The sequence below is a fragment of the Volvox carteri genome, assembly GCF_000143455.1.
Source record: "Volvox carteri f. nagariensis unplaced genomic scaffold VOLCAscaffold_13, whole genome shotgun sequence".
Classification (NCBI taxonomy): domain Eukaryota; kingdom Viridiplantae; phylum Chlorophyta; class Chlorophyceae; order Chlamydomonadales; family Volvocaceae; genus Volvox; species Volvox carteri.
This window is the reverse complement of record NW_003307556.1, coordinates 901,770-926,724: the sequence shown is the minus strand read 5'-3', so window position 1 is coordinate 926,724 and position 24,955 is coordinate 901,770. Positions and strand designations below refer to the sequence as shown.

Below are 24,955 nucleotides of genomic sequence, written 5' to 3'. Positions count from 1 at the left end.
TCAGTACGCTGTTCGTCTGCTTTAGCGACAACATAACAGGCCAAGTAGTGCGATGGACCTCACACCCCTACACTTTTTAATTAGCGGAAAGGCACATTGCATGCAGCAAAAGGTTGCACTCCACGGATCTTGTCTAGGCAACGACACAGTCTTTGGCCGCTGACTAATAGTAGGTACCACCGTAATGCAAACGGGGCTTCTACGAGCCAGGCGGTAATTAAGAGATGTGATAGAAACGACATAATAAGACAATTGACATTATTTAGCGATTGTTGTGATTTTAGCCCACCGCCGGTGGGCGTATGGACTCTCACGAAAGCAAAGTAGTTATGCACTGTGAACTAAATATTTAAACAAAAGTGACTTCATTATGGTATAGCACGTTTAAAACTCGCCATTTGCATCTCGCATGGCTCTACGTCCTGCACTTAGACGCTGGCATGTAACCTGATACATATAGTGCAGAGGCGACAAATGCAGAAATATGATATTTTAGGTCTTTACATAGGTGTTAGCTGCAGACCTGTGGCCTAAGGCTGTTTCTGGATCCAGACGCCGTACCCACATACAAACAAACTGCAGCCTGAGACAGGCGTTCCTTCGATGTGAACATGTTTCTGTTGAACCAAATATAACTTTGATTGGACTTGTAGCAAAAGAAACGCACGCAAGCGCGTGCTCGGCAGAGGACGCCACGATGCTGACGCTTAGGGCTGGGCGGCAGCCGCAGCGGCGAGCTGGGACATCTGGACGACCTGTCCGCAGGGTAAGTTACGATTCGAGTCGTCTGGTCATTTCTTGAGCGTCTGCCAGTGTTGGCATGTATAATTGCCAACTCAAAGGCGAAGACATCCTAAGATGCACGGATCAGAGGATCATACTAGAATAAAGTCAAATGTGGTTTTGGATGCAAATTGCGGTTTTCCCAAGAAGAGGATTCGCGAGTCCCTTTGTAATGTGTCGCGCCGCAGGCCTCGGAAAACGCTACGAAGGTTCCGCTCAGCAAGAAGTGCAAGCTTGACATTAAGCGAAAACACCTGCGTGCCGCGATTCCGGGATGCCTGGCGGTCAACTCATACGCTGTTAACCTGCAGCTGCAGGTGTGTTCTTCTGGTGCACGCAGCACGACTAAGGTTATCCACGCAATGCGCAGGATGTTGCCTAAACATGATCCACAGTTGGCTTGGCACTTACATTACAGTTAAGCGGGCACAGTATCACCTTCTGGCCCAGATATGCGCGTTACACACTTTTTGTGTGCCATATTCCGATTCTCGCGCAACCTACAGATTGACGGTGAAAAGCTTCCAGACCTGTATAAATGTACCATCAAGAAGCACGTTAACAACAAAACGTCTTGCGTTTCGTATCGCCTCCAGGTGAGTGTTTCCGTTGAAACAGGTTACCAGCTGAACCAGGGGTCGCTCCTCTTAATGCGTGTAAGTTAGGAATGAGGTCATCAGTTTCGGTGGTGGATGTATCCGTGACTCAAAGGGAGTTCCCAGCCACTTTGCAACACACCAGCGATTTACAACTAGCCTTCACCCATTCTTCCACGCAACGGTCCTGTGAGTAGACGAGCACATGTTGTCCGTGTATGGTTCATCAGGGCACGGGCATCTACAACCACCTGCGCGGACTGTATATGCGAGGCTTCAGCTGTGGCGAGGAGCCAGGCGTTGTGGTGCTTGTGGCATCACGCCAGGCGGCGCCGGATCTGTCCTACAGCGTCCAGTCCGATGGCGAAGATGCGGACTGCGCAGGTGCGGAGTGCGCGGCAGCCAACGACGACACCGATTCGGAAGCTGAGCGGCGGCAGCAGCGACAACGACGGCAGCAGCGACCTCGTCGGCAGCGGAAACGGCGGCGGGAGGATTCGGATGAGGAGGATGTGGAGAATGACCGGTTTGGGGACGTGGAAACCAAGGATGAGGTCATAGGACGGCCGGCGGGGGCGTTGCCTGTCACGGGACCGTCGAGCCACCACCCAGGTTTCTACCAGGAAATCGGGGCAGAGGCAGCCCTTACTGTCCACCAATTCCAGCAACACCAGTTCCAGCATGTACATGCCCACATGCATACACAGTTCCAGCACGTGTACCATGAGCATCGCCACCAGAGGCTTCGGTCCCACCCTGTCCAAGCGTTCGACCTGAGTCCCAACGGCGAGCAGGTGGAGGGCTTCGTTGGAATCCACGCACACACGTTGTCTGCCCCGGGCGACGACAGTGCGGCATTAGTGTGCCACGAACATCCCCATGACGATGCGGTCAGCACTCTCAATGCCGCATGCGTCGAGGCCGAGTTCGTTGCAGCCGTGACTGAAGCCGAGCGGCGCACGGGACATGCTGGGTCCGGGCCGGGACCGGGGTCCAGCTTGGACCCGTTCGACCACCTAGCTCTCGGAGTTAACATGGGTTCCATGGCCTTCGGGGGCGGCCTTGTTGACAGCAACAGTTTAGTGAGCAATGCAGTGCCAGGACATCCCTCGTGCCTAGTTGGCCCGGGTTTGCTGGGGCCGGACGCGGGGGTTTGTGATGCAACGGCAGCAGCTCAGCTCCAGGACGGCGTGGGGATCATCGGTGCTGTCGAAACTGACGGCGGGGGGCTGCAAAACGCCGTGCCTGCCCTGCCGCCTGGTTTTGCGCCGCAACGGGACCCGTTGTTGGACCTACCACTCACCTTGTCGCCTTTCTCGCCGCGCCTGCTGCAAGAGTTAACGGGTCGGCCGCACTTGCCTCGCGTCGGAGGACACCAGCCGCCGTCGCAATTGGTGAGGCGCTGTATCTATTGGGTTCTGAATCAATGCGCCCTAATCGGTGCCTAGAGATGCATGTCTTCTGTCCTGCATGCCATTGTCAAGAAGTGTTTTCGTTCACGGACCTCTTCCTGTATCCGACATGGATTACTATCCACTTGACCAACTCGGTAACTTACAAGCTGCGGTTAAGCCGCATTTGTTAATCGTAACGAGCTGCCACGCTTGCCTGCTGTGCCATGCAGATTAACGGTTGGGGTGCCTTGCCGCTTGACTTCGACAACGCGTGGCCACGGCAGCATCTAACATGGCCAGATTCGCTAGGGTTGGGGCTATGAAGGGTGGACCATACTATTGGACAAGCGTTCAATTCCGTGCTGTCAGTTGGAACCGTCCCTGGTTGAAGTCCATGTTTCATCAAGGAATGAAGCTGCGCGACGAAAGGAGCGCTCTTGCAACTTAGAACCTTAAGCACGCTACGGATGTCTGCGAGTATCCTCTATGGCTCTGCGTGCTTGTGGGTGTCCCGTATTCCCTGGCGGCTGGTTTTGTGCCGTTGTGTAACAGGCGGCATTTGGGCTGGGCTGAAGCCGCAGTAAGGGGCGGCATAGAGCTGGGCTACAGCCGTAGTATTGCGTGATGGCTTAGGTTGCAGCAACTCATGTGTCTAAGGCACGAGCTCTTCTTAACTGTTCGTAACTGCCTTACAGTGTTTTTACGTGCGGTGAGGCAGGGCTTGGATAAAGTCAGCGGGAGGCTGGCGGGCTGGACAACAAGTACTGACTGTCACAGTGTACAACCTTGCTTGTCCTTTCATATTGCGTGCGCTATTCGAGCATGATGCAGATGTCTGTGCGATAGTTAGCTATGACTTCTGCAGTAGCTTGTTGCACTGTGGTAGATCAGAGACCTTCGAATATAGAGAACTGTATCCTGGCCTGAGTTGACCAATGCCTGTACCCTGGCTTGACTTGACTAATGCATAGATCAGGTTGCATAGATCAAATCTTGTAGGCAATGCAGGCAGGCTGACTATGACATCCATAGGTAGGATTGGTGATCTGGCATGCAAGAAATTATGAGCTACGATATTCTATCCGTTAGCATATATAGCGGGATAGTCGCGGGAGAAAAAATGGTTACATCCGGTAGTCACCCATCCAACGCATCTGCCGAAATATGCCTGTAAACCATCGCATTCTTCACTTAAATAATATATTCATTGCCGTGTCTTGCCGCATGAGGTCCTCGTAATGCTCGCATAGCCTCGTCATGCTCGCCACCGCTCGGCTGATTCACATCATCATCTGACGCTGGATCTGCGGAGCAGGAAAGTAACATAGGCTTAATCACTTAGTTTAACCACTGTTCAGGCGCACAAATAAACGGGACACATGCGAGAGCTTCCATTTCCGGCGCCCCGGCCCTGACTACTCACGTAGTCCGCGGACTCGCACGCAGCGTACTCGGAAGCCAACTCCGTGACTACCTCCTTCGCATCGTGGAACTCCTCCAAAAGCACCGTGCCCCCACCGTCGGCGAAACGGGGTACCTCCTTGTACGCTTGCAAGAATGCTTGTCGCTCCTGTAACACACCGTTCGGCCCAAAATTTGCCGCGCTTAACCTGTATATGATAGCTATAGCTACAACGGGAAAGGCGATCTAACCAACACGCGAGCGGGTGTGTAATAAAATTTCGTCAAAGCTGCACACAGGAGTTCAGCACCACTGTAATTTGAAAACACCTCCCTTACACTGACTTGCATGGGGTAAGGTTCCCATTCCCCGCACCTGCTTCGGACCCATTAGCTTTTCATAGTCCCGGAGCACTTTGGCGAAGAGGTGCCGGATGGACGTGTGGTTTGCCAGCATCAGCCCGCTCACACGGTGGGCGGTCTGCACGTAAGGACTCTTCTTGGACAGCGCAACCTGCATATGGTGTGTTCCTTCAATCAGTCAATACACTGCTTCAGGAAGACACCTGACAAGCGGCGTTCAATGCGCCTTCGCTTCGCTAAGCCAGTACTCAAGAAATGCAAAATGCAGGATTACTAAACCCTAACCCGCTGCAACGCGGTCAAATTTGCGCTATGCACACAGCACAGGCCTCAACCCGTTCCATTCGAATATCGAAGCACACCACACCTGTGTCGAATTCGGCCCATGTGGCGACAGACAAGGGGCTCACCTGGATGCTCGCTGGACCCCACTCGATGAAGTTGGCCTGGCGCCGTTCGCGAATGCGCTGCAGGCTCTTGTGCACCTGGCTGGGGTCCACCTCGCCCTGTATGATGTTGAGAATGGAGATGTACTTGGCCGAGCTCATGTCCCGCGACTTCGTATGCGTCGACACCTGCGTAGGGCAGGACATGGCGTGAACAAGGCAGCTCACGCCGGAGCGCCTCCACACAAGGAAATGTTGCAAGGCAAAGACATGTTTCATCATGCCTTTACAGTGATGAAGTAGGACATCATGGCGGCAGCGGGCTGAGGCCATGGCCGATGGCATTTCAAGAAAAGCAAAAACGGAGGACCCGCCAGCTACTGAACGCTCCAGAGTGCCACCAGGGCACGCGGCGCACCATGATGTTCTTGGGCTGCAGTAACCGCCGCATCACATCCAACACGGTTGTCTTGCGGATATTGGATGTGACCTGCCCAGCTGCGTTCTCCGCTGTAAGTGGCGTGTAGCCCGTCATGAGGAAGTGGCAGCGCGGGGTCGGGATGAGCGACGCCACCAGACCCACTAGGTCGTTGTTCATGTAACCTGAGTATTAGGCCAACAAGGAAGGCAGCACAGCAGCGCTGAAGGGCTTGAGCACAAGCGCACGGCGGTTAAAACGTCCCATGGGAGTTGATGGGAAGGAAGTGACCTGCGGCGAACAACGCCTTGCCATCCCGGATCCCAAACGTACATGGAAATTTGAAGGCACATGCATAAAAAACAAGCAGTCCTATGAAACCGCCAGGGCAGCGGCGCTTGCAGGGGTACAGTTCAGTTAGGAATGCGGCGCCTGCCGCAGCACGGCATTTGGGTCCTGTGCACTATGGGTGTCACTCGGGCCTGATGGCTGATACCCTCTCATGCAAACCTCTCGCTGTTGCGCAACGTCATGGGCACCTTCGCCAGCATACATTCCTCAACCATGCAAACCCAAATGCCACCAGCACTTCCCTGGCGTAATCCTGGTTCTCCTACCAGTAATGCCGAAAGGCACATGCAGAGGAGCAATTTGGCGCACCTGGGTACCGAAGTGTGGTTGTTGATGCAGCCATGACCGTGGCGATGAGGCTGTTGATCTGTTGTACGTCCGGCTTATGCAGGTGTAGTCGTTCCACAGCGATCTTATCGAGCGCTGTGTTGTCTAACACCACAACCGCGTCGGCGTGCAACGTGAGTCGTTTAAGCGTAAGCAGTGAGTTGTACGGCTGTACGACAACGTCACTGGACTCGGACTGATTTGGGAAGACACTGCATGCAGATGTTGTGGGAGGGAGACGGAGGGAGACGTGATGCGCGGGCGTATTCTGCAGGAAACCCGCAGACACAACCCATTAAGGAAACCCAAAAGGCCTCTGCATGTAAAGTTGTTAGCCACGAAGTTGACGGATGTGCACCTGGTCTTCACCGCGTGGTATGTCGTAGAGGGGACGTTAGGATCTGGCACTTAGAGCGTGGGCATGCCGCAAAGTCCATGGAATACACAACCGTCGCGGCTACGGAGTGACCCTAATCAGCAAGCTTTGTAATTGTTAGTGCAAAAGACAGCGGGACAAATAAGCATGTGGTTAGCACTTGCCTTCCCATGAGCTGATGAGGGAGCTGATGCGGGAGCTGATGAGGGGACACAGAAGGCCCCCACGCACAGGACACTCCACCAACCTGTATGTCTGGATGAGCTTCTTGCTGTATCGGTCGCTGAGCAGCTCTAGCATGTACGACCCCATGCCCGAGCCCGTACCACCGGCGATGGAGTGGCACATGTTGAAGCCTTCGAGGCTGTCGCAGTACTCAGCCTCGCGATCTGGTAGAGTTCGCAAACATTGGTGCACAATAGGATCCCGTAAAAAGGTGACGAGTCCGACGGTGCCAAGTATGAATTGGGTCAGGCATCTCACCGGGGCATCTCACCGGGGCTGGTGCAGTTCGGTCGTCTCTGCTCCGGACCTAAGGGTCCCTGCCCTCTGCTAGAGTATGAAGGTGCGATGACTCTAGTGAAAATGCACATCACGTTCAACCCTCACCAATCATGTCTAGGAGCGTTTCCTGTACTGCTTCGCCCTGTGTGTAGCCGCTCGCCCAGTTGTTCCCTGCGCCACCGCCCTCCTTCGATATGAAGATGTTTTCAGGGTTGAATAGGTTTCGTAGATCCGACGTTTGGATACCGTTGATAACCCTGCATATCCAGGATGATTATGAACTCCCCAAGCATGACCCGCTACCAGGGGTGAACCAGCAAACCCACCGTGGCTCCAAGTCAAGGAGGATGGCACGGGGAATGTATTGCTCATCATCCGCCTGGTAGAAGAACACATCTTTCCGGTCGCCTCCCTGCGCGTGCCGCGGTTAGGTCCTGAGCTCCCTGCTTGCTCGCCTTCACCAGCATTGGCGCGAAAACTACTCACCAGCGTTGCGAAGTCCTCAAGCCGTCCATCCTTCGCTATGCCATGCTCTTGACACAGCTGTCCACAAGCAGGAAATAAAAAAGGAGCTGCTGAGCAATTGTATCGGAGCTGTTCCAGCCGGTTTGCTCAACAGTACGCCCACCTTTCGCCAGAACTCACTGCCAACTTGGTTGCCGCACTGCCCTACTTGCAAGTTGATTATCTCCCTGGGCATTCCCTACTAATTCCCAACTGTTAGAAGATTGAGCCTTGCTCAGAAACGATGCCGTTCAAGTCTCGGAAAGCAACAACGCATACGTTTTCGAATTCTAGATTGAGGTGGCAAGCAGGGAGATTGCACTGCATTCAGCATACTAAAGGTAGGAAGTACGATTTGTGTACAACATTTTGCCAAATCACATTCTGCTCAGCTTGTATGCTACCACTCTATGTAAAGTTTACGCAATAATTGCAATCCAGTAAATTTTGGGATGTGTAAGCCGAAAATCGGTTGACGGCCGCGGCGTAAACCTTATTAATAGTCCATAACCTCCAGCAGTGCCTGACTCCAGTTAGGTCCAAGCGAGTAAACGTTGCATGCATAATGACGGGCCATGACACAAGCGGAATGGCTGGTAGCGGTGCCATGTCGGGCATGGGCGGGATGATGGACTGTGAGGGGAAGCCAATCCCCGAGCGACAGGGCAACACACAAGGCCATGTGTTCCCGGGTATTATCTTCCTTATTTGGGCCACGCATGTACGTCTGATCAGTTTTAGACTCTGCCAAACCTCCCTCTGAGCTACCCAGCATGCACATTGAAGCTGGTTTGTGCTGAATTCGCAGTGGTTCATTTCAGCTAGCTGGCGACATGTCACGGCTCAGCGTACCGGTCGCCCGTACCAGGCGCGCTCCACCGAAGGCCTCCTGCCTATGATACCCGCATTAAGCGAATTCAACAGGTATGCATGCTTGTATACGTGTGCCTTGGCAAATCATGCAAGGAGATCGACATCTCATCCCGGAGGTTACATGCTGTTGGAAGTTTGGAATATGACCGGAAGCAGCAGTAGTGGAGTCCCCCATGTGCGGGCCATGCCGTCGGGGCTTCCGCGACAGCCCGTGAAATGAGCACACGGGGCATGATGACATGTAGCATCAATCGTTTGCCTAGGCGAGCCACGGCCGGATCCACTTCTAACCCAGATTGGGCATTATGGCCCTTTCCAGGTACCCTGTGGAATCAGCCCTAAAGGCCATTGGCGGAATACTTCTATTCATCCTGCAAATCACATATGGAGGGTACAAGTAAGCCTCATGGTGGAATGGTGCAAGTTTTCTTTGTTAGGCAGGTGCCCGTCCGTACCTGCCAACACAACGTCCACAGCATGGATTATTGGCCCTTTGCTTGAGGTGCAATGGGCTGTCAATTGGCACGGCGTCATCCTGTTTATTTGTATGACACGCAGACTGAATACAAGGTATCGAAATGACACTGAACGCCTTCCATCGTCGCGCAGGTACCTAGTTTGCCCTGCGAGCATACGGACTGGCCGCCTCGTTACGCAGCATCTTAATTCGTGGTCTCATGCCACCATGAACCTGGGGTTCAGCTTGTCTGGTGAGAGCTTTGCATAAGGAGTTTGCTTCGTGTTATCCATTGTGAAGTGGGTTACACGGCATGGCATACCCACTGCCTTAGTTTCCAGACAACGAACTTGCATACAACCTTGCCCAATCAATTCCTTGCCAGGTATCGTTGAGTTACTCGGTGCATACGTCAAGTTCCCTGCTGGCACAAATCTGGTGCGTGCTTCATTGCTCGGGAACACTGTGATTGGGTTATATGATGGTCCACTGTAAATATGTTTGGGCGTATTGCGTGGACGTTTAGGGTTTTTTAGGACAAGAAAATTTGTTGACTCACGTGGGTACCTGGGAATAGGAGCAGAGCATGCTGGGGCTCGTCTCGGAGGGGCGTTGTTCGTTGGTACCTAATTGTTGCTGTTCAGAGTTCTGGAGATAACGCCCTTTTCCTTTTTCGCTTGCCGTCTGCTCACCCAGGGCATATTATCTGGAGCTTTCCTTATTGAGGCCATGCTTTTTAGTATGCACGAGAAGAACGGACATCTGGACCAGACGGTCCACTGGCTGCTGGCGCAGGCCTGCTGGGCTGGCGCAGTGTTTTCTGTGCTGGAAGCTGCCTTTCCAGAAAACTTCTTGCTTACGGCTGGACGCGCGGGCTCCATGCTTATCCAGGGCACGTGGTTCTGCCAAACGGCAGCGGTCTTGTTCGGAGGTGCGTTTCATCATATCTAGGGTGTATGGTAGCAAACCCTACAGTTCGCGATATTGTAATTTGCCCTTCTGCGTTGGTTTTTAGCAGAGCCGGGGTACTGATCAGGGTGTCTTTCACCTCGTATCCTTGGAAGCCTACCCTTCCACACAGTGCCACCCATCCCTTGACCTCTAGCTACGCATCATCACTTTCCCCCCACAAATGGATGAGTCTTCGAACGCTGCATGGTATCTGTTTCTTGCTGGTGCACATGTTTCCATGGCCTCTGGTGATTATGACGTGGGTGTGTCCCTCCTACAGGGAAGCTGATTTGGAACGACATGTTTACCTTCCCCGACAGCGCCTCGGCAATCGAGGATGAGGCGCCGGCCATGTTCCTTCCGATGATCTTCACCTACCACTTGCTCTTGGTCACCATTTACATGGTTGCAGGCAAGTCGTAGCCTTTGTAATACTTGCTTCTGTTTCTTATTTGAACTTCGGTTACTCATGGCAAGCTGTGTATCTGTGCAGTGTACGCCTGTGTCGAGGCCTACAACAGGCGCCTACACCCTGGGGCTACAGAGGGAGTCAGTGGCAGTCCATCTTTCGGCGGCTTCGAAACATCACGACTGTTGTCTGATGAACCAGCACAAGAGCATGGCGTAATGATGACGCCTGTTACAGGGTTGCGGAACGGATCCCGCAAATAAGTAGTTGGATGTTGCAAACGTTGTCTGTCCGTATATGTACCCGTACAACCATGGTGAGAGGAGCGAGCTGCATTTATATTTAATGTCTTTCTTAAATAAGATATTTATGGTTGAAGCAGGGCAAAGCGACCTTTGGCTTAGTATTGTAGGGACACCGTGAGTAGTCATGTTGCTTCAGGCGCACACAGTCCGGGTTTCGGCTGGCCCAAAGCAGCTTCGACTCACCATTCCGGCCGTCCGTGCTAGGGTGATCCGTGTTGAGGCAGCTGCAGGTGAGAAGGGCCATAGCAGGCTTTCGGCGTTGTAGGGTTCTCTGGTGGATTGTTCGCAGAGGTAGACTCCGCTGTTTTGAGTTATGCAGTTATGATATGTCCCTTCCTGAAATGTGGCAAAGTATATTATCAAGGATCTTCCTTATGTATTTGGACAGGCGGAACTGTAACAACGCCGGCTTCCGCTATCACCTTAACAGCTGAGGCTTTAGAACAGCTTAGAAAGCTGAGAGCTGAGCACAAAAACCAGGAGAGTTTGTTACTCCGAGTGGGCGTGAAACAAGGTGAGCATTCGGTGTTCCTCCTCCGAGACTTCTATTGTGAAGGAGCCTTTGTTACTTCACAAGAGAGGTAGCAAAGGCCCCACAAAAGATAAAAGAAAGATTTTGCAGCAAGGCGACAGCAGCGATGGGGGCTAAGATTTTTCCGCGATATGAGCAAGCAGCTTTTATGGTGGCTAAGACATGTACCGTTTTTCCGGGAGAGAGGGGGGAGCTATGTTATATCCGCACTAGTCGTTTCTGCGTGTCGGGGATCCAAGGCAGTGAATACCGGTACTGCATGCAAAAAGCCGCTACTCCCTTATGCCGCCTCCCCCAATTTATATGCCACACCTGCATGCTTGTCAAACAAGCATCGTTGCTAAGAGCCTTAAAGGGGGGCCACCTTTACCACAAGGCCCCTCATTTAGCCTGTCCAGTCTTAAGGAGCATGGGAAAAGCGTTCAACTTGGCTCGGTGCAGGTGGTTGTTCAGGGCTATCATACCATATGGATTTCGAGACTCAGGACAAGGTTTCCGAGGATGACCACGTGATGTCGTATGATGACGGGTTTCGACTAGTAGTGGACCCAAAGAGTCTCCTATACCTGTTTGGCATGCGCCTGGGCTACAGTTCCGCTCTCATTGGCGGCGGTTTCCAGTTCCATAACCCTAATGCCACCGACTCGTGCGGCTGTGGGAAGTCCTTCGGTGTTTGACCGTTGATAGAGCGTATGAATTGCGTGGCCTATGACCCAAGGGCCTGTACATTAACGAGAGCAGAGGTGAGTGGGTGGCGGGACTAGGTAAAGCAGTACGCGACTTGGTAAAGCAGGCACGAGAGCTGAAAACGAGCGGGGCCGAAGGTTGTGCAGAATGCCATGGCCATGCCAAGTGCGTTATGCAGCGGCCGTACCCTGCAACATATCCAAGTCGGACTGGTGGTATGTGAATGGCTGTGTAGGGGTTGCCATAACTCTGGAGAGGGAGGGGGGAGTCTGGTTTGTATCTGTTGGTTGATAACGCGCCATATCTGCTCGCGTATTTGATTGTGCTCGAGCGGTGCGAAGGGTTGTGATATCATGGGACACTACCGCAGGTCAAAACCAACCAAGAAGCTATAAAATATCCGTGAACTGTAAAATTTTATAGCATCCTTGCGTCTGTCATTCCACTATCGGGATGTTATTCCCTTATATTTGAGCCTTGGTGGTATCCTGCTGCCGTCCAAGGTGGCATCATCCTATATATACCGGCACACAAGAAAAGACGATGGGTATACAAATAATGTTGTTTACAAACGTAAACCCAAAGAAACTTCTGAGGACAACCGACGACACCTTTGTATACAACGCGAACCATATGGAGGCCATCTGCACCCAGCGTATATAGCCACTCGCCATCCCCACGAGGCTTCTGCACCATGAACACCTTCATGGTAGAACCTGCTACCACCACAACTCCCTTCGAAACCAAACCTTAAGACTACAATGCCGGCATTCGTAGACCTTCCGACGGCCCTGCTTCGCTAGACAAGCAGGAAACATTTGATGCCCCGCCCTTCGGTGCACAAGCCGAAGTCGGCCGCGGCAGCTACAATACCCCTCACCCCTTACCTCTATCCAACGGCGCCCCATACGCCTCTTCCAAAGTGCCGCCTTGTCAACTTCGCTTTTGTCAAATGCTTGCACCGAAGAACTTTAACCCACTGGCTAACGCCAACCCAGCCGCACTTTCCGTTCCCATGGAAAATGACCCCCCCCCGCAGCTCAGTCCACGACTGCATGTACCACCCTCAACCCGTCGCTCAACCCGCAATGACCCCAGTGCTCAGTTACAGTTGACCTTGACGAAAGGGCCCGGCGTGAGGTCGTCAACCAGGCCCACCTCCCGGAACTGCTTGACCAGCGCGGGTGGTACCGTATAGTCGCCCTTGCCGCGGATGATATCATCAATGAGGCCCTCCATCTGCCAACAAATGTAAGGCCCCGGCCCCAGCCCCCGGGAGCCACGAATGAATGAAGCGGTTTAATCGGGCAGTTCGTCGTGTGTATGGATGTACAAGGAGAGCGCCCCAGACATGGGGCCCTGCATGCGACACGGCTACAAAACACTCCCTGCCTCATTCATGAAAAACAATCTTGGCGATTTGAGACATGCGATGGGCACCACGACGGGCAAAGAACACGTTCGTTGCATCACCAATCCAACGTGTGTGTACAATTAGCCCAACCTATGCGGGCTATGGCTGCGAGCCCGCTCACGCGCCAGTGACGTCACCTGTCTGTCTAATGTCGACACCTGGTTAGCTACGTTAGTTACCTGCAACACACCGTCCATGGCCGCCCGGTCGATTGTCCCATCTCCGCCCCATCCTCTGCATGTATCCATTCCACACCTCACCTCCCCACTTCCCCCCCACAGCGCACCTTGGCCTGCTCCGGCGTCATGAAGTAGTCGCGGCAGGTGGCCTGCTCCACGGCGTCCTGGCTCATGCCCGTGAAACGCATGTAGTAGCGACTGAAGATCTGCGCGGCCAACGCCAGCAATGTGGGTCCAGCCATATGAGTCCCTAGCGGCGGCATACGACACCCGCGAATCACTCGCCGTGCTGTGAATGCCATGCGACATGGACACGAGAACCACATATCCTGTCCCCCTAAAGGCCACCTAGAGGTGCCACAACATCAAGGCTCATCCAGGGCGAATCCCCGTCCGGAGTACTCCGTACAACGTTCCTAATTACAAAAACCTGGACCCACGGAAGCCCTGCAGCGACCAAAGCCAAACCCGCCCGCAGTCATGTAACCGCTCAAAACTGTGGAGGCAAACCGGGAAGAAAAGGAACTCCAACTTCCAGGTCGCAGCCATTACGATGGATTGCGGAGGGCCTAGCAGCCTCCCCTTTCCCCACCCCCCCACACCTGGTAGATGGCATTCAGCTCCTCCACGGTCTTCTTGATCTGATAGATGTCACCCTGGGAACCGCCTGCAACCGGACGCATGCACGCCAGGAGCAGCAGCAGCAGCAGCAGACCAGCGCAAACCAGGTCACAAATTCGGGGGTGCTGCGCAAAAGCAGAACGAAGACATTCCACTAACCTTAAGGAGCGTGCAGGACTCTTAAAATAAAAATTTGGGCGATTGCTTCCTAGTTCCGCTGGGGCAGGCGCATTTCCTGCCCCTTACCGAAAGCGAAAGGTTCCGATTGCCTCAGGGTAAGAGGTGCCGTATCGCATCAATTTGCACAATCTAGGTGTGCGGGAGGTGCCTGCACACCTTGGCCGGGACCCTGCACCCTTCACAAGGGTTTTCCAAAGGCTCACCCAGGGAGACAAGAGGGGCACAGAGGCGAGCCGTTCCTGCCACTCCTAGAGTCCTGCCCAAACCAAGGCACCCAGCTAAAATCCATACCAGCCCAGCCGCCCCTCCAACCCGGCTCCTGTTCTCCCACCAGCGCTTCCGTCCACCCAGGGGGACACACACATAGTGGCCCGGCATCCGCCCTCCCAACTGTTATTCGTCATCCCCCAGATTGAAAATTGAGTGGAAATCGCCAGACAGCCAAACCCATGCGCGGAGAGCAGGACACACGATTTCGCACAACCCCCATCCCGCATCCCCCAGTGCCGCTGCGGGTGGCACTGGCCTCCTGCTGACGGAGTCCAGCAGCTGCTCCCCCTGCGGAAAAGGCCATGGCGCCAATCCAGCTGGAAGGCATCACATCTGCTGCAGCTCCTGCCCCAGCTGCTGCTGTTGCTGCTGCATCCATACCAGTGTCACGCTGCAACAAGTTCTAGCCCAGTGCTGCAGCTCCTCCGCTGGCTGCGGCGGCGGTGACAGCGGTAGCGGGCCCTGCCGCTGAGAATGCCCTTGCGTGCAGCGTCTACGTAGCATAGCTCCACAGACAAGTGAAGCATCCCTCTGATTCAGGTTATCACTTCGGCCCTAACCCCGCCAACTGCAATCGTGACCGCCAACCCCAGCTGCACAGCTGGTAGGCAGAACCCGGTCATCTGCGCTCATTGCTATCACGGCCACGTGGCCCCCACTTGCTCCCTCCCCGCAGCATTCTTCCTCAGCAGCCCAGAGGGAGTCTGCCCAGTCATCATTTGCGGTACAAAGCCCTGTTTCCAGCCGACCCAGATGCTGCGAGCGTGCGCTCCCGGCACCGCACCCAAGGCCAATACCTTGAATCCTGGACTAGCGGCAGTTGCGTCATTGCTTGGGACTAGGGTAGATGGTGTTTTGTATTCCGGAGATAGGGCTGTCGCACGTCATTCGCCACAGAACGCGGCAACTCTAATGCTGCCCACACATCCCGCCTTTATATACTCCCGGAGTCTCACCCATGGGTTGCGTCATCATGATCCGAGTGTTCTTCATGGCGTACCGCTTGCCCTTTGTCCCCGAGGCCTGCGAGGTGAGGGAGTGAGGCGCCACCAAAACCCCGCAAGAGTGGGCCAGGAAGGGCGCCAGCAGCTTCTCTAGTCAGTCCCACGTGTAGCCCAAAGCCCAGATCGTCCATGGAAATCAATGGACACGCTGCCACGCCGCATGTGGTGGCATTTCGCTACTGGCCGCCACTTTCAACATGATGCAAAGGAATGTGGTTGTAGTGCAGCAAGTGGGCCTTTAAACGGCTGATTCATAAAGTCTGGATAAGTAGGAATAAGGCACCTTGGATAATCCAGCCCATGCCGGCCTCCGCACGAGGATGCTACTTCCAGGCATGGCAAGGCCGTGATGGTAAGGGAAGCAGGAAGATCGGACATGGGTTGGTTAGGGCGATGGCACGGGTGGGGAGGCTGTCGCGCCTTACCAACAGCAAGCTGCTGTAGCTGTAGCAGGCCCCCAGAGCCACAGTCTGGACATCCGGTTTGATGGACTGAATTGCGTCCACCACTCCTAGGACAGAGTATGGCTGGCCACCTGCAGGGGAGGGATGGGTGTTTAGTGGTACACTCGAATATGGACCACGGGTGCTCAATGGATCGCAAAGGGAGCCATCTGCCTGCGTGTGAAGCACCTGGAGAGTTTATGTACAGCCGGATGTCCTCATTTTCGTCTATCGCCTCAAGCGCCAGCAGCGAACCAACGATTTGCGTGGCCATCTGTCAGGGCACGCAGCCGAAACCGCGTGTGATGGTGAGAAAGGCTGGGGAGGAAGGTTAAGCCCTAGCGACATCCCTAAGCCTTGCCTTATCATTGATGTAGCCGCCGACGAAAATGATGCGGTTCGTCAGGAGATACCGATACAAGTCCATTTGGATCTGTCCCAAAATAAAGGCATAGCTTATCACAGACGTGGTGTGCATCAAGAACAGCAATCAAACCGACAACACTGCGCATACCGCGTCTTCACCCTGTCCAATCTGAATGTCAGGCGTCACAACGGGGCTGCGCCGAATACCCCGGGCCTCCACATTACGAAAGCTGGACCTAATGTGAAGAAATGTAGAAGTTTCATGACGCAGAATGTGGCCCAGGCATGCAGTGGTATTCCGGACAGGATCAACCGCACCTCGCAAATGGGGTAACTGTGAAGACTGCGTGCTGATGGTGGCAGGGCTGGCGAAGCGATGCCGTCGCCAGCGGTGAACAGCTGGTCACGCACCGCTCCGACGGCACCGTCAGTACTCGCCCAGATTGAAGTAAGCTCACCATAGCTATATATTAGGAAAATATCCTTGAGTGGTAACTATTCGTGGCGATGCACCATACAACGCTCCCTGGCTACGCCGTGCTCACGCTCAAGCACCTCGGTCCTACCCTATCGGGGGCTGTGTAAAACCATTGAACAGTCAATATTGGGTACGTTTAACGTGCGATTGTTGATGCGATTCGCTCTTCCACCGGGTCCTCCTCCGGATGGAGTGGACGAGCAAAGGTCAGCTGGCCTCCATGGTTAATACTTGCTTTATCCAGGAACAGCCACGGCCGCTTCCATAAACATCCTTGCATACACGAATAGACACACAGCACACAAAAGAAGATTAAACTGATGCTGATATTGCAAACAAGTATTACAAGGTCCGATCAATGACTCCTTGTTAAGTTCGCTACGTTTCCTCTGTTGCGTCTATAAAACCAAAGCTGCTATGCAACTGGTACTCCGATAGCATGTTTTTTGGGTGCCCTCTGAGGGCTTTTCCTTTAATACCGAAAGAGAGGAAATGGCACGCGGAGGCTACACGGAGGAACGCGAGCAAAGGTTTTGGTTCGACATTCTGTCAGCTATAGTGCTGTTTATGACGGCGATCGGCGGTGGGTTCGGCTGCAACAGCCCGCCTCGGTCTGAGGCACAGTGTCACAGAATTCTTGGCTTTGGGCATTGCAGGCGCGTGGCTCCCCAAGTATTTGTGCTCGCATGGAACGCATGTCAGCAGCTCAAAGAGCCTTGCATTTCATGTCGGCAATATGCTGTCAGCAGGAGGTAAGAACTGAACCGGCTGGTGCTGTAATACATGACGGACGCGCACTAGGGTCACTATTTTTAACGGGAACGTGAGAAATTATGGACGATAATGTAGCAAGCACCGTGGCTCTCTACTGTTGGGTGCCCGGATTGGTAAACCCCCGTGTGTCACGCCGTAAGAAGGATGGAGGTTATGGATCTCTTCTGTTGCCACAGACGGGAATACCTACGCAACAGGTTTTAGCCGCTGGGTTGGAGAGCGATGACGCTGGGACGCGGTAGTCCTGAACACCCAGGAGCCGTGGAGTTTTCCGCGCTCCCAGCGTTTGACAGCCCATGACATGCTCTGAAGACTTCTCACCTTCAGGCCGGATGTTGCCAATCCCTTCCATTGACAGTTTTTTCCGGCCTATTGACCTGCAGTGATGCTGTCCGCGGGCTTCTGCCACCTGCTGGCGGATGCGCACCGTAGCCTCCTCTTCCTGCGACGCTTTCCTATATCCAACTTCCTGGCAGCTACCGGCTACATCGTCACGCTGCTAGCGGACCAGGTAGGGCCGTTGGGTTCCGAGGATGCAGTCAGCAGTGTTGCCCCCCGCAAGCATGGCTAGCGGGTTCTTATGCTCTTGCACTGCGTGTGCATAGAGCGCCAGATCAGGGTGAGCTTACCAGCCGGCGTCGCCCGCTGACAGTCCCGCTGTTGCTGCTGCCCTGCCTGTGCCTTTCCCCCCAACGCACCGCAGATTGTCCAGTTTGTCAGCGAGCAGCAGGCGTCGCAGGCCAGCAAGGTAGGAGGAGCAACTGGGCCTGGCAGCGGGTTGCCGCCACTGGGGGCAGTTCTTCGCAATGGGGGCTATCATAAGCTGTCCTCGGGTGCGGAGCTGACGAGCATGGTGCCATCTGACAAGGTGGTGACCTCGACAGAGGGGACGTTTACCACGGCGGTGCACCGGGAGGCTGCCATAGTCGCCAAGGCCGGGGCGGCAGCGACGGCGGTGCACAATGCGGAGGTAGCGGTGGCTGTAGCGCTTCCCATGGCCGAAGGCAATGGGAACTGCAACAACCTCCTTCCCAACGGGCGGAGCCACAACGGCTTAACGGGGTCCGGCCGCAAGCACAGCCAGGGCAGTGGCATGGGAGGACAGGATGACGCCGACGGTGAGCCCGGCTCGGGTCGGTTGGTGCATCGCAGTCCGAGCACGGGTGGGGACTGCCACTCGACGGGCGTGGCCGTGCTGCTGGGCGGAGGCCGCAGACTGTCCTTCGCGACGGCAGTGCTGCTGGCGGCTGCGTTGTGCATCCACTCTATCCTAGAGGGCATGGCGCTTGGGGCGCAGTCTAGCATGCGCAGCACGGAGGACATTATGGTGGCGATTGCGGCGCACAAGGGGCTAGCGGCGTACGCGCTGGGGGCGAGTATCATGGAGAGCGGTGCATCCTCAGACAGGCAGGTTGGGGATGGACCCTGAGGTCTTCCGGTGGCGGTGCTGAAACAGTACTGTTGATTTGTATTAGGATGCGGGTACAGGCGGGTAGGTGCGCCTACAAGCTTTCGGTACTTAGGAAGGGGTCCGGGGACTGACGGGCAGGCGTTGCGTGGGGCTTGTGGCGTGACATCAATATTACCGGTGCGCCTAAGAGATTGGATGGGTAGTGTGCTGGTTAATTAGATCGCTGGAAGCATGGTGGCAGGGCGGCAGGACCAAGGCAGTTCCAAAGGCCACACAGGGTCGAGCTTAGCTTGGCTGGTTTTCTGTGCCACCTGCATCGGCCAGCCTGACCCCACGTGAGCCCGTCTCCCGTCTGTGGGCGCCCATGGCCACTGGGGGCGGCTCGTTATGGGTGAGGCAGCTGGCTGGCGGCAGGATCCGTATTAAGCGCGCTTTCTATCCTGGCGACAGAGATGGTAGCCCAGATAGCCCTTTTTGCTCCAATCATTGAAAAACTTGTTGACACAAAATTGCGCACGGGGCCTAATTGACAAACCAGGTTTTGGACCGTCATCGGTTGCTTCTCGTTGGCCACTCCGCTGGGCATCTTCGCCGGGTACGGCATGTCGACCAGCTCAGCAAGCGGCACGACCGGTGCCGCGCTGTCAGCGCTGGCCTCGGGCACCTTCCTGTATGTGGCTTTTATGGAGGTACGGTAGGGCGCGCATCAGAGCGACGTTGACGGCAGCGGCAGAGGTTCTTGGCCCCAGGATGTGTTTGTGTTGCAACGCCCAGTTGTCATTCGCCGTGTTCGCCCGTAGTAAATTCGCTGCGGTGAGCAACGAGGTTTAGCCGTCGAGGAACGCACGAAGAGCCGTGGCGTAGGCGCCTTGGCAGCGCAGTCTGTGTCGTGTTGAAGAGATTGCTACTCCCTGCTGTCAGGTCCATCCGGCCCCATTCTCATCCTCATCCCTTATCCACCGAACACTGCAACGCGTGTCTCAGCCGTGAATACCATGTGTCTTTTTACGTACAGTGCGCAACGGGTGTTAATTCCTGCTGAGAACTTAATTTACCGCGTCACTTATTTCGCCAGGCCAAGCTCGCCCTCCTCAGGCTGTCCGCTTTTTCCCTCCAACCCCTTACAATGCGTTCCCCACCAGCGTGACCAGCTCGCTCAGCCCTCCGCCTGATCTCGCCTTGGGGCCACCATGTGGCTGCGGGCGCCCCGTACCTTGGCTGCCCTCCCTCGACCATCTCTCTCTACCGCCAGGTCATACCCAAGGAGCTGGCCGATGGGAAGCACCGCATGGCCAAGATGGCTGCTTTCTTGGTGGGTTATGGCCTCATGTCGCTGCTGGCCGTGTGGGCGTGAGGACGGGGCCAAGGCCTACTAGACGATTGCTCCACCACCTCCGGTAACAGGAAATCACAATTGGGGGGTTTCAGGCGAAAGAGGGGTTCAGACTTCTTTTCCTACTGCTGCTCCGGAAGGTCAGGTCAGGGTGCAGGGGCGGACTGGGCGTGGTATGTTGCTGCTGATATGGAAGTGTGCTTGGTCCTCCGGAGTGAGGGTTGTACAGGGTGAGTGCTTATGTGGTTGTTGGTCAGTGGCGAACAGAAGCTTGCTAGGCAGCCATCCGGTCCTGGATGGAAGCGAGCGCCAGGATGGGTCCAGGCGGAGATAGGCATTAGTAACTATGATGACGATGCGGGAAGAGCGCTTAAGGGTGCCGTTCATAGCTACGCGTCACAACGTCAGAATAACGTAAGGCGCCTGATTCATGCAACGTTTAGACATTAGGGCTCCACACTTGCGTGCGTGTGTGTATGGGCACCGGGCGTGGCCTTAGGGGAACGCATGGTTTGTTGAGCAGGTTTTCACTCGTCCCGTGCGGCAGGTATGGGTATTTGGGGCTGCGGGCCGGTAGTTGGAGTGCGCTACTCAGCGCCGGGCAGGCAGTTTTGCCCGTTATCATTGCATGTATTGCGGTGACGTCCGCCATTTAAGTTGTTGGGAAAGGAGGTTGACAATGAATATCGCTGAACGATAACATGGCCGAGGAGGCCGGCAGTTCACGTGTGGGGCCTCGCCTGCTGAGATATTGTGGATGGGGGTAGGTGAGCTTACTCGATATCCCAAGTGTGCCGACGCGGTAGTCACGGGTCGATATTGTCGTAGCTCCTCTTCACCTGAGTAGCCGCAGGACCACCAATGCCACCAGCGTCCAGCAACAGTCCACACACGTTTGGGGAAGATGGCCAGTTGGTTCGTTCTGACTCCTGGGCTCTCCGCTCTGGAAAGAACGGGTCCATGGCCGAGAGTTGCTCGCGGGCGGCAGTCGCCGCGCCCGTGTTTTTGCGCGTGTGGTACTGGTGCTGAAGTTCTGGGCACGGTCTAGCACAAGAGGCTTCTATCTAGCGTTCGCGTGAAGGGGTTTACAGTGTGTGGCACAGCTGGCAAGGCTGTTTGCACCAAAGCGTCTCTGATGCATGCCGAAGGAAATTTCAGTTTTTATAGGTTTGGAGGCGAAAATAGCGATAGGCGATAGACGGACGAGAGAAAAGCAAATTGTAGAGTGCTGTAATATACCTGGGACGGTAGTGCTGTGCTGTCCTTGGGTTTGCCAGAAGCGGGTGGGTTGCGACAGTCTTACCATTACGGGATATCGTCTCCAAACGGAGCCGTCATTGCCACGAAACCGTACCTGCCTGTCTACAGCAGTGTACAGCAACAAGGAACCAAGCCTTTTCAAGGCGGACACCGCGCTCTGCGCTTAATGCGGCATCGAATCATTACCGTGAATGGTAACAGGGCTAAGGTTTTCCACCATTACACGGGCCACCGCAGCAGCAGGCCTAGTGAATGGCGTTTTAATCCATCCAACAGGTAGCAACGCGACAGAAGCATTAAAATCCTAGGAAAACACTAAAGAAACCGTCGGCCCTGCCCGCTGCTTTCCACTGGCTGACACGCCGCACCGTGTGTGTGCACCTAGGCACGTTTGCATGTCTGTATGTTGCGTAAGGAAATGTGCGCATGTGCATGTGTGTATTTCCCACTCCTCCGTTGTCCCTCTGCGCGGTTGCAAGGTTTTCCGCGCTCATTGACAGCCACAGTACGGGACTGTCTAACGCAGGACTGAACTTACTTGGACGACCGATCGTTTTACCATATGAAAAGTTCGTGCTTGTATACAATGAATGGCGGATCAAACTGTGTACGGGCATACGACTCTAGCTTCTTGGCCACTGGGTTTGGGCGGACCTAGGCATTTACGTAGGTGTGTAGCAGCGCCTGCTGCTTCAGCTGCCAATTTGGTCGGCCAAACCGGTCATGATGAAGTGCTGTAAGCGTGACAGAGCGGTTTCACGTGCCATTCACCTCCTAGCCAACCCGGTGACGAAGGTGGCGCGGTCTCTTTAAGGGGGCTTAAGGGGACACGGGAAAAGGAGGCGCATGGGTATGGTCAAGGAGTGGTCTACGCGTGGCGGAGTCACGTGCCGTACAACAGGTAACACGCAGCCACACGAAATGCGCAACTGTACGATATGGATGCAAGCTGAGCTGGATTCGGCTGGGAACGCAGGGCTGGATGGTTTCTGCTGACATCTTTGTCCCGGGGATCGTACCGAAAAGCAGATGCGGGGATTAATACCTCAGCCACGCCGCGAGGATTGCTCGAAAATCCCGGGTACCAAAATCCATCTAACGAATGACTACCGAGCCCATCGACCGTCTGCTCCTCCATGCGCACAATGAACGTGCCAGGCACATGCCATGACATTGCCTCGCATCCAGTACTTGCCTCGCATCCAGACATTGCCTCGCATCCAGTACTTGCCTCGCATCCAGTACCAGTTCCGGGACCACGTATGGCCTCCATGTGGGCAGCAGGCGCGGGCAGGAAGCAGGCGGCGGGAAGGGGCCACATCAGGACGCATCAGGCGCCCAACAAATCAGGCGCCTTGTGTGTTTCAAAAGTAACGACATGTAAACGAAGCACATATGTGCAACACCACTACACTAGATTCAACGAGCTGCAACCCGCCACATTCCAAACCCGTACACATAATAGGTATATACAAGTTATAGTTGGTAACTTGTACCTTGTTGTAACATAAGATATATGTGTCTGTGTGTGTGTGTGTGTGTGTGCGTGTGTGTGTGTGTGTGTGTGTGTGTGTGTGTGTGTGTGTGTGTGTGTGTGTGTTACACCTTGAGCATTACTTTCCGAAGGTGTACCGGGTCCATATTAGTCGGGGCCCCAAGGACCAGCCGAAGGCTCATACGCAAGGTGGTCTCGCCTCCGGTGCTTGCAGCGGCCTGCGGGTGAGAAACCTCGCCCAGCCATGGCCAAGTGATGTGCGCCATGGCAAAAGAACGCAAGCACTTGGTCAGGCCAGGCAATACAAGACCCGTTCTGTCATATTGACAAACGAGGAGCGCTCACGTGCATGCCTGTACACAGATGCGGACATGCCCCGAAATGGAGAAATTATGCAGCTGGCGGGTTAGCGGCTCTGATCAAAATTCCATCCTATGATTGTATGCAGAAAGCCGGAACATATAGATGCGTGTACGTGCAGATACCAGTCAGTTAGTCACTCCTATATGGTGGTACAATATCTCCGCTCACGCGGGATCTTTGATTCTTTGGCATGCCCAAGCGGCAGCCTCAAGCCGGTAACAAGCACGCCAGTCATTGCCACTTCTACTGGTTTGCGTCCGTTGCCGTGGTGGACGAGAATGCTACCTATGGTCACTTGAACGCCTGAGCAGTACGGACCATACCCGCCGGGCGACGGGGCCCAGCCTTGGAGGAACCCCCCTGCAATCTAGCCCTGAGCTTACGACACCTAAGAAGTGTCGTCTTTTAAAAATGCACCTTGCCTCGCGGCCCGCAGCAACAGGTAGGTTGGCGGCGCAACTCTGCACAGTACGAGCTGTTGCAGATAGACATATTCACGTATATGTGTAGCCAAGAGGAAGATTTAGGGCCGCTGCCAGAGCTCCATGATCAAACTGGAAGACAATGACCTGGAATGATATCCCTGAATCTCTCTAAACCCGTCCGAGAACTAGGCAGGCAAAACAACGTTTCAAGGCCTGCACTGCCCCGGAATCAGGGGCTTCTCATGTAAGATGTCTATTGGCGCAGGATTGGGCGAATCAAACGTTATGAACTAACCAATGCTACATATTCCGTCCTGCCGGGGGCGGTTAAACCGGGTGCGACGATTGGTAGGATCATTATGAATGTATAGGTGTTGCAGAATTGACAGTCTGCGTGTGTGATTTGGCGAGAGCTTGGCATGACTGCGTTTAAGGTAGGCAAGCGCGCTCCGTCAGGAAGGTACCAGAGCCGTAATACCTGCTAAAGCCTTCCCGCACTGCACATGTATGGCATAAGTAAATATACGGAACAGCGATAACACTGTCATGGCAGTTTATATTGATGAATGTGTGTTCCAAGCTTCCAACGTTCCAAGACCCAAATCGAGACAAAGTGTTGTCCTTGTGGGTGAGTGGAGACATCGGCAGAGGAAAGTATAACGCGTGTGAAAGACCCCCAATGCATTTTGGGCCGAGGAAGATGATTTTCATGTTATGGACGCATGAAACTACGTGGTTTAGCCTTAACTCCACTCTGTGGACCAACCTTAGCTGTGAATATGCGCAAAGTCAACAAAAGGCAAGGCAAATATCGTAACCCAAGGTAAGGCGTCGATCTATTGCTATGTCCTGAACTATTGCTGAGTTTAAGAAACTGGAGCCTACCTTGTCGGGGTTGCTGCAGCCATATCGCTTAGTCAGTTAGGCACAGGTGTTATTTTTCCTGGTAGGTTGTACATTTAACTTTACTTGTATTGTTCAGAAGGCAGACCTTGCTTCGTGGTACCTGGCAGTCATCCGCACACAATGCCGTACAACAAAACACTTTTCCCTTCATTGTCCGAGTCCCCCGGAAGTGAACCTGGCTAAAACATTTCTATTGTAACACTTGTATTCAAATGATCAATACATAAACGGAGCTTTACTGGTCCTGACCTTCCTGACCTCTTCTATTAGAGTTAAATTTATTTCTTTGCAGCAATATATATTCTACGGGAACAAATTTCTGCAATCCGCGCTGGCCGCTGTCGTCGGAAAGAAGGCGAGCCATGTCACGATACCCCAGGAACTGATGACTACAGAAAATTGAATGAACCTTTTCA

The 24,955-nt window shown here is 54.3% G+C and overlaps 6 protein-coding genes across 6 annotated transcripts in view; 4 read left to right on the top strand and 2 right to left on the bottom strand.

The window, feature by feature from the left end:
- Nucleotides 1-697: 697 nt before the first annotated feature.
- Nucleotides 698-3,096, top strand: VOLCADRAFT_89559 (uncharacterized protein; the record flags this gene model as incomplete). The annotated part of the gene is made up of 5 exons (XM_002949228.1): nt 698-766; nt 972-1,100; nt 1,290-1,379; nt 1,610-2,773; nt 3,004-3,096. 5 exons carry the CDS (start codon nt 698-700, stop codon nt 3,094-3,096), a joined length of 1,545 nt encoding a protein of 514 aa, XP_002949274.1.
- Nucleotides 3,097-4,127: 1,031 nt separating this feature from the next.
- Nucleotides 4,128-7,599, bottom strand: tubG (gamma tubulin; the record flags this gene model as incomplete). Its single annotated transcript, XM_002949096.1, has 10 exons — nt 4,128-4,340; nt 4,551-4,688; nt 4,948-5,112; nt 5,342-5,526; nt 6,002-6,231; nt 6,643-6,784; nt 7,005-7,156; nt 7,226-7,311; nt 7,386-7,442; nt 7,528-7,599. The coding sequence occupies 10 exons, from the start codon at nt 7,597-7,599 to the stop codon at nt 4,128-4,130; spliced, it is 1,440 nt and encodes a 479-aa protein (XP_002949142.1).
- Nucleotides 7,600-8,581: 982 nt separating this feature from the next.
- VOLCADRAFT_89557 (uncharacterized protein) lies at nt 8,582-10,107 on the top strand (the record flags this gene model as incomplete). The annotated part of the gene is made up of 5 exons (XM_002949227.1): nt 8,582-8,673; nt 8,886-8,986; nt 9,119-9,171; nt 9,430-9,664; nt 9,965-10,107. 5 exons carry the CDS (start codon nt 8,582-8,584, stop codon nt 10,105-10,107), a joined length of 624 nt encoding a protein of 207 aa, XP_002949273.1.
- A 72-nt stretch (nt 10,108-10,179) lies between these two features.
- On the top strand, nt 10,180-12,036 carry sufA (iron-sulfur cluster assembly protein). The gene is made up of 3 exons (XM_002949226.1): nt 10,180-10,628; nt 10,787-10,912; nt 11,372-12,036. The coding sequence occupies exons 1-3, from the start codon at nt 10,523-10,525 to the stop codon at nt 11,605-11,607; spliced, it is 468 nt and encodes a 155-aa protein (XP_002949272.1). The 5' UTR covers nt 10,180-10,522; the 3' UTR covers nt 11,608-12,036.
- A 133-nt stretch (nt 12,037-12,169) lies between these two features.
- VOLCADRAFT_120717 (uncharacterized protein) lies at nt 12,170-16,692 on the bottom strand. The gene is made up of 9 exons (XM_002949095.1): nt 16,413-16,692; nt 16,243-16,330; nt 16,090-16,161; nt 15,918-16,002; nt 15,711-15,820; nt 15,238-15,304; nt 13,813-13,877; nt 13,318-13,416; nt 12,170-12,856 (listed from the first exon to the last, which is right to left on the bottom strand). Exons 1-9 carry the CDS (start codon nt 16,553-16,555, stop codon nt 12,719-12,721), a joined length of 867 nt encoding a protein of 288 aa, XP_002949141.1. The 5' UTR covers nt 16,556-16,692; the 3' UTR covers nt 12,170-12,718.
- A 163-nt stretch (nt 16,693-16,855) lies between these two features.
- The window catches only part of VOLCADRAFT_104214 (uncharacterized protein), a gene marked incomplete at its 3' end in the record, with an annotated part of 28,105 nt that continues 20,005 nt past the window's right edge, over nt 16,856-24,955 (top strand). The window contains exons 1-10 of the mRNA XM_002949225.1: nt 16,856-17,155; nt 17,229-17,324; nt 17,730-17,857; nt 18,050-18,757; nt 19,082-19,092; nt 19,296-19,446; nt 19,532-19,570; nt 20,010-20,069; nt 22,509-22,623; nt 23,060-23,069. Of these exons, the coding sequence (XP_002949271.1) occupies nt 17,065-17,155; nt 17,229-17,324; nt 17,730-17,857; nt 18,050-18,757; nt 19,082-19,092; nt 19,296-19,446; nt 19,532-19,570; nt 20,010-20,069; nt 22,509-22,623; nt 23,060-23,069 (1,409 nt within the window). The 5' untranslated portion in view covers nt 16,856-17,064. The remainder of the gene's footprint in view (nt 17,156-17,228; nt 17,325-17,729; nt 17,858-18,049; nt 18,758-19,081; nt 19,093-19,295; nt 19,447-19,531; nt 19,571-20,009; nt 20,070-22,508; nt 22,624-23,059; nt 23,070-24,955) is intronic.

Excerpts from the sequence above, each read along its gene's own strand:
- sufA (XM_002949226.1), top strand. The coding sequence starts at position 10,523 with ATGTTGCTTCAGGCGCACACAGTCCGGGTTTCGGCTGGCCCAAAGCAG. Across the intron at positions 10,629-10,786 it reads CCGTGTTGAGGCAGCTGCAG|GCGGAACTGTAACAACGCCG; the intron begins GTGAGAAGGGCC and ends GTATTTGGACAG. Across the intron at positions 10,913-11,371 it reads CCGAGTGGGCGTGAAACAAG|GTGGTTGTTCAGGGCTATCA; the intron begins GTGAGCATTCGG and ends GGCTCGGTGCAG.
- VOLCADRAFT_120717 (XM_002949095.1), bottom strand. The coding sequence starts at position 16,555 with ATGGTGAGCTTACTTCAATCTGGGCGAGTACTGACGGTGCCGTCGGAG. Across the intron at positions 13,417-13,812 it reads AGCTGAATGCCATCTACCAG|ATCTTCAGTCGCTACTACAT; the intron begins GTGTGGGGGGGT and ends TTGGCCGCGCAG. Across the intron at positions 12,857-13,317 it reads TGACGCCGGAGCAGGCCAAG|ATGGAGGGCCTCATTGATGA; the intron begins GTGCGCTGTGGG and ends ATTTGTTGGCAG.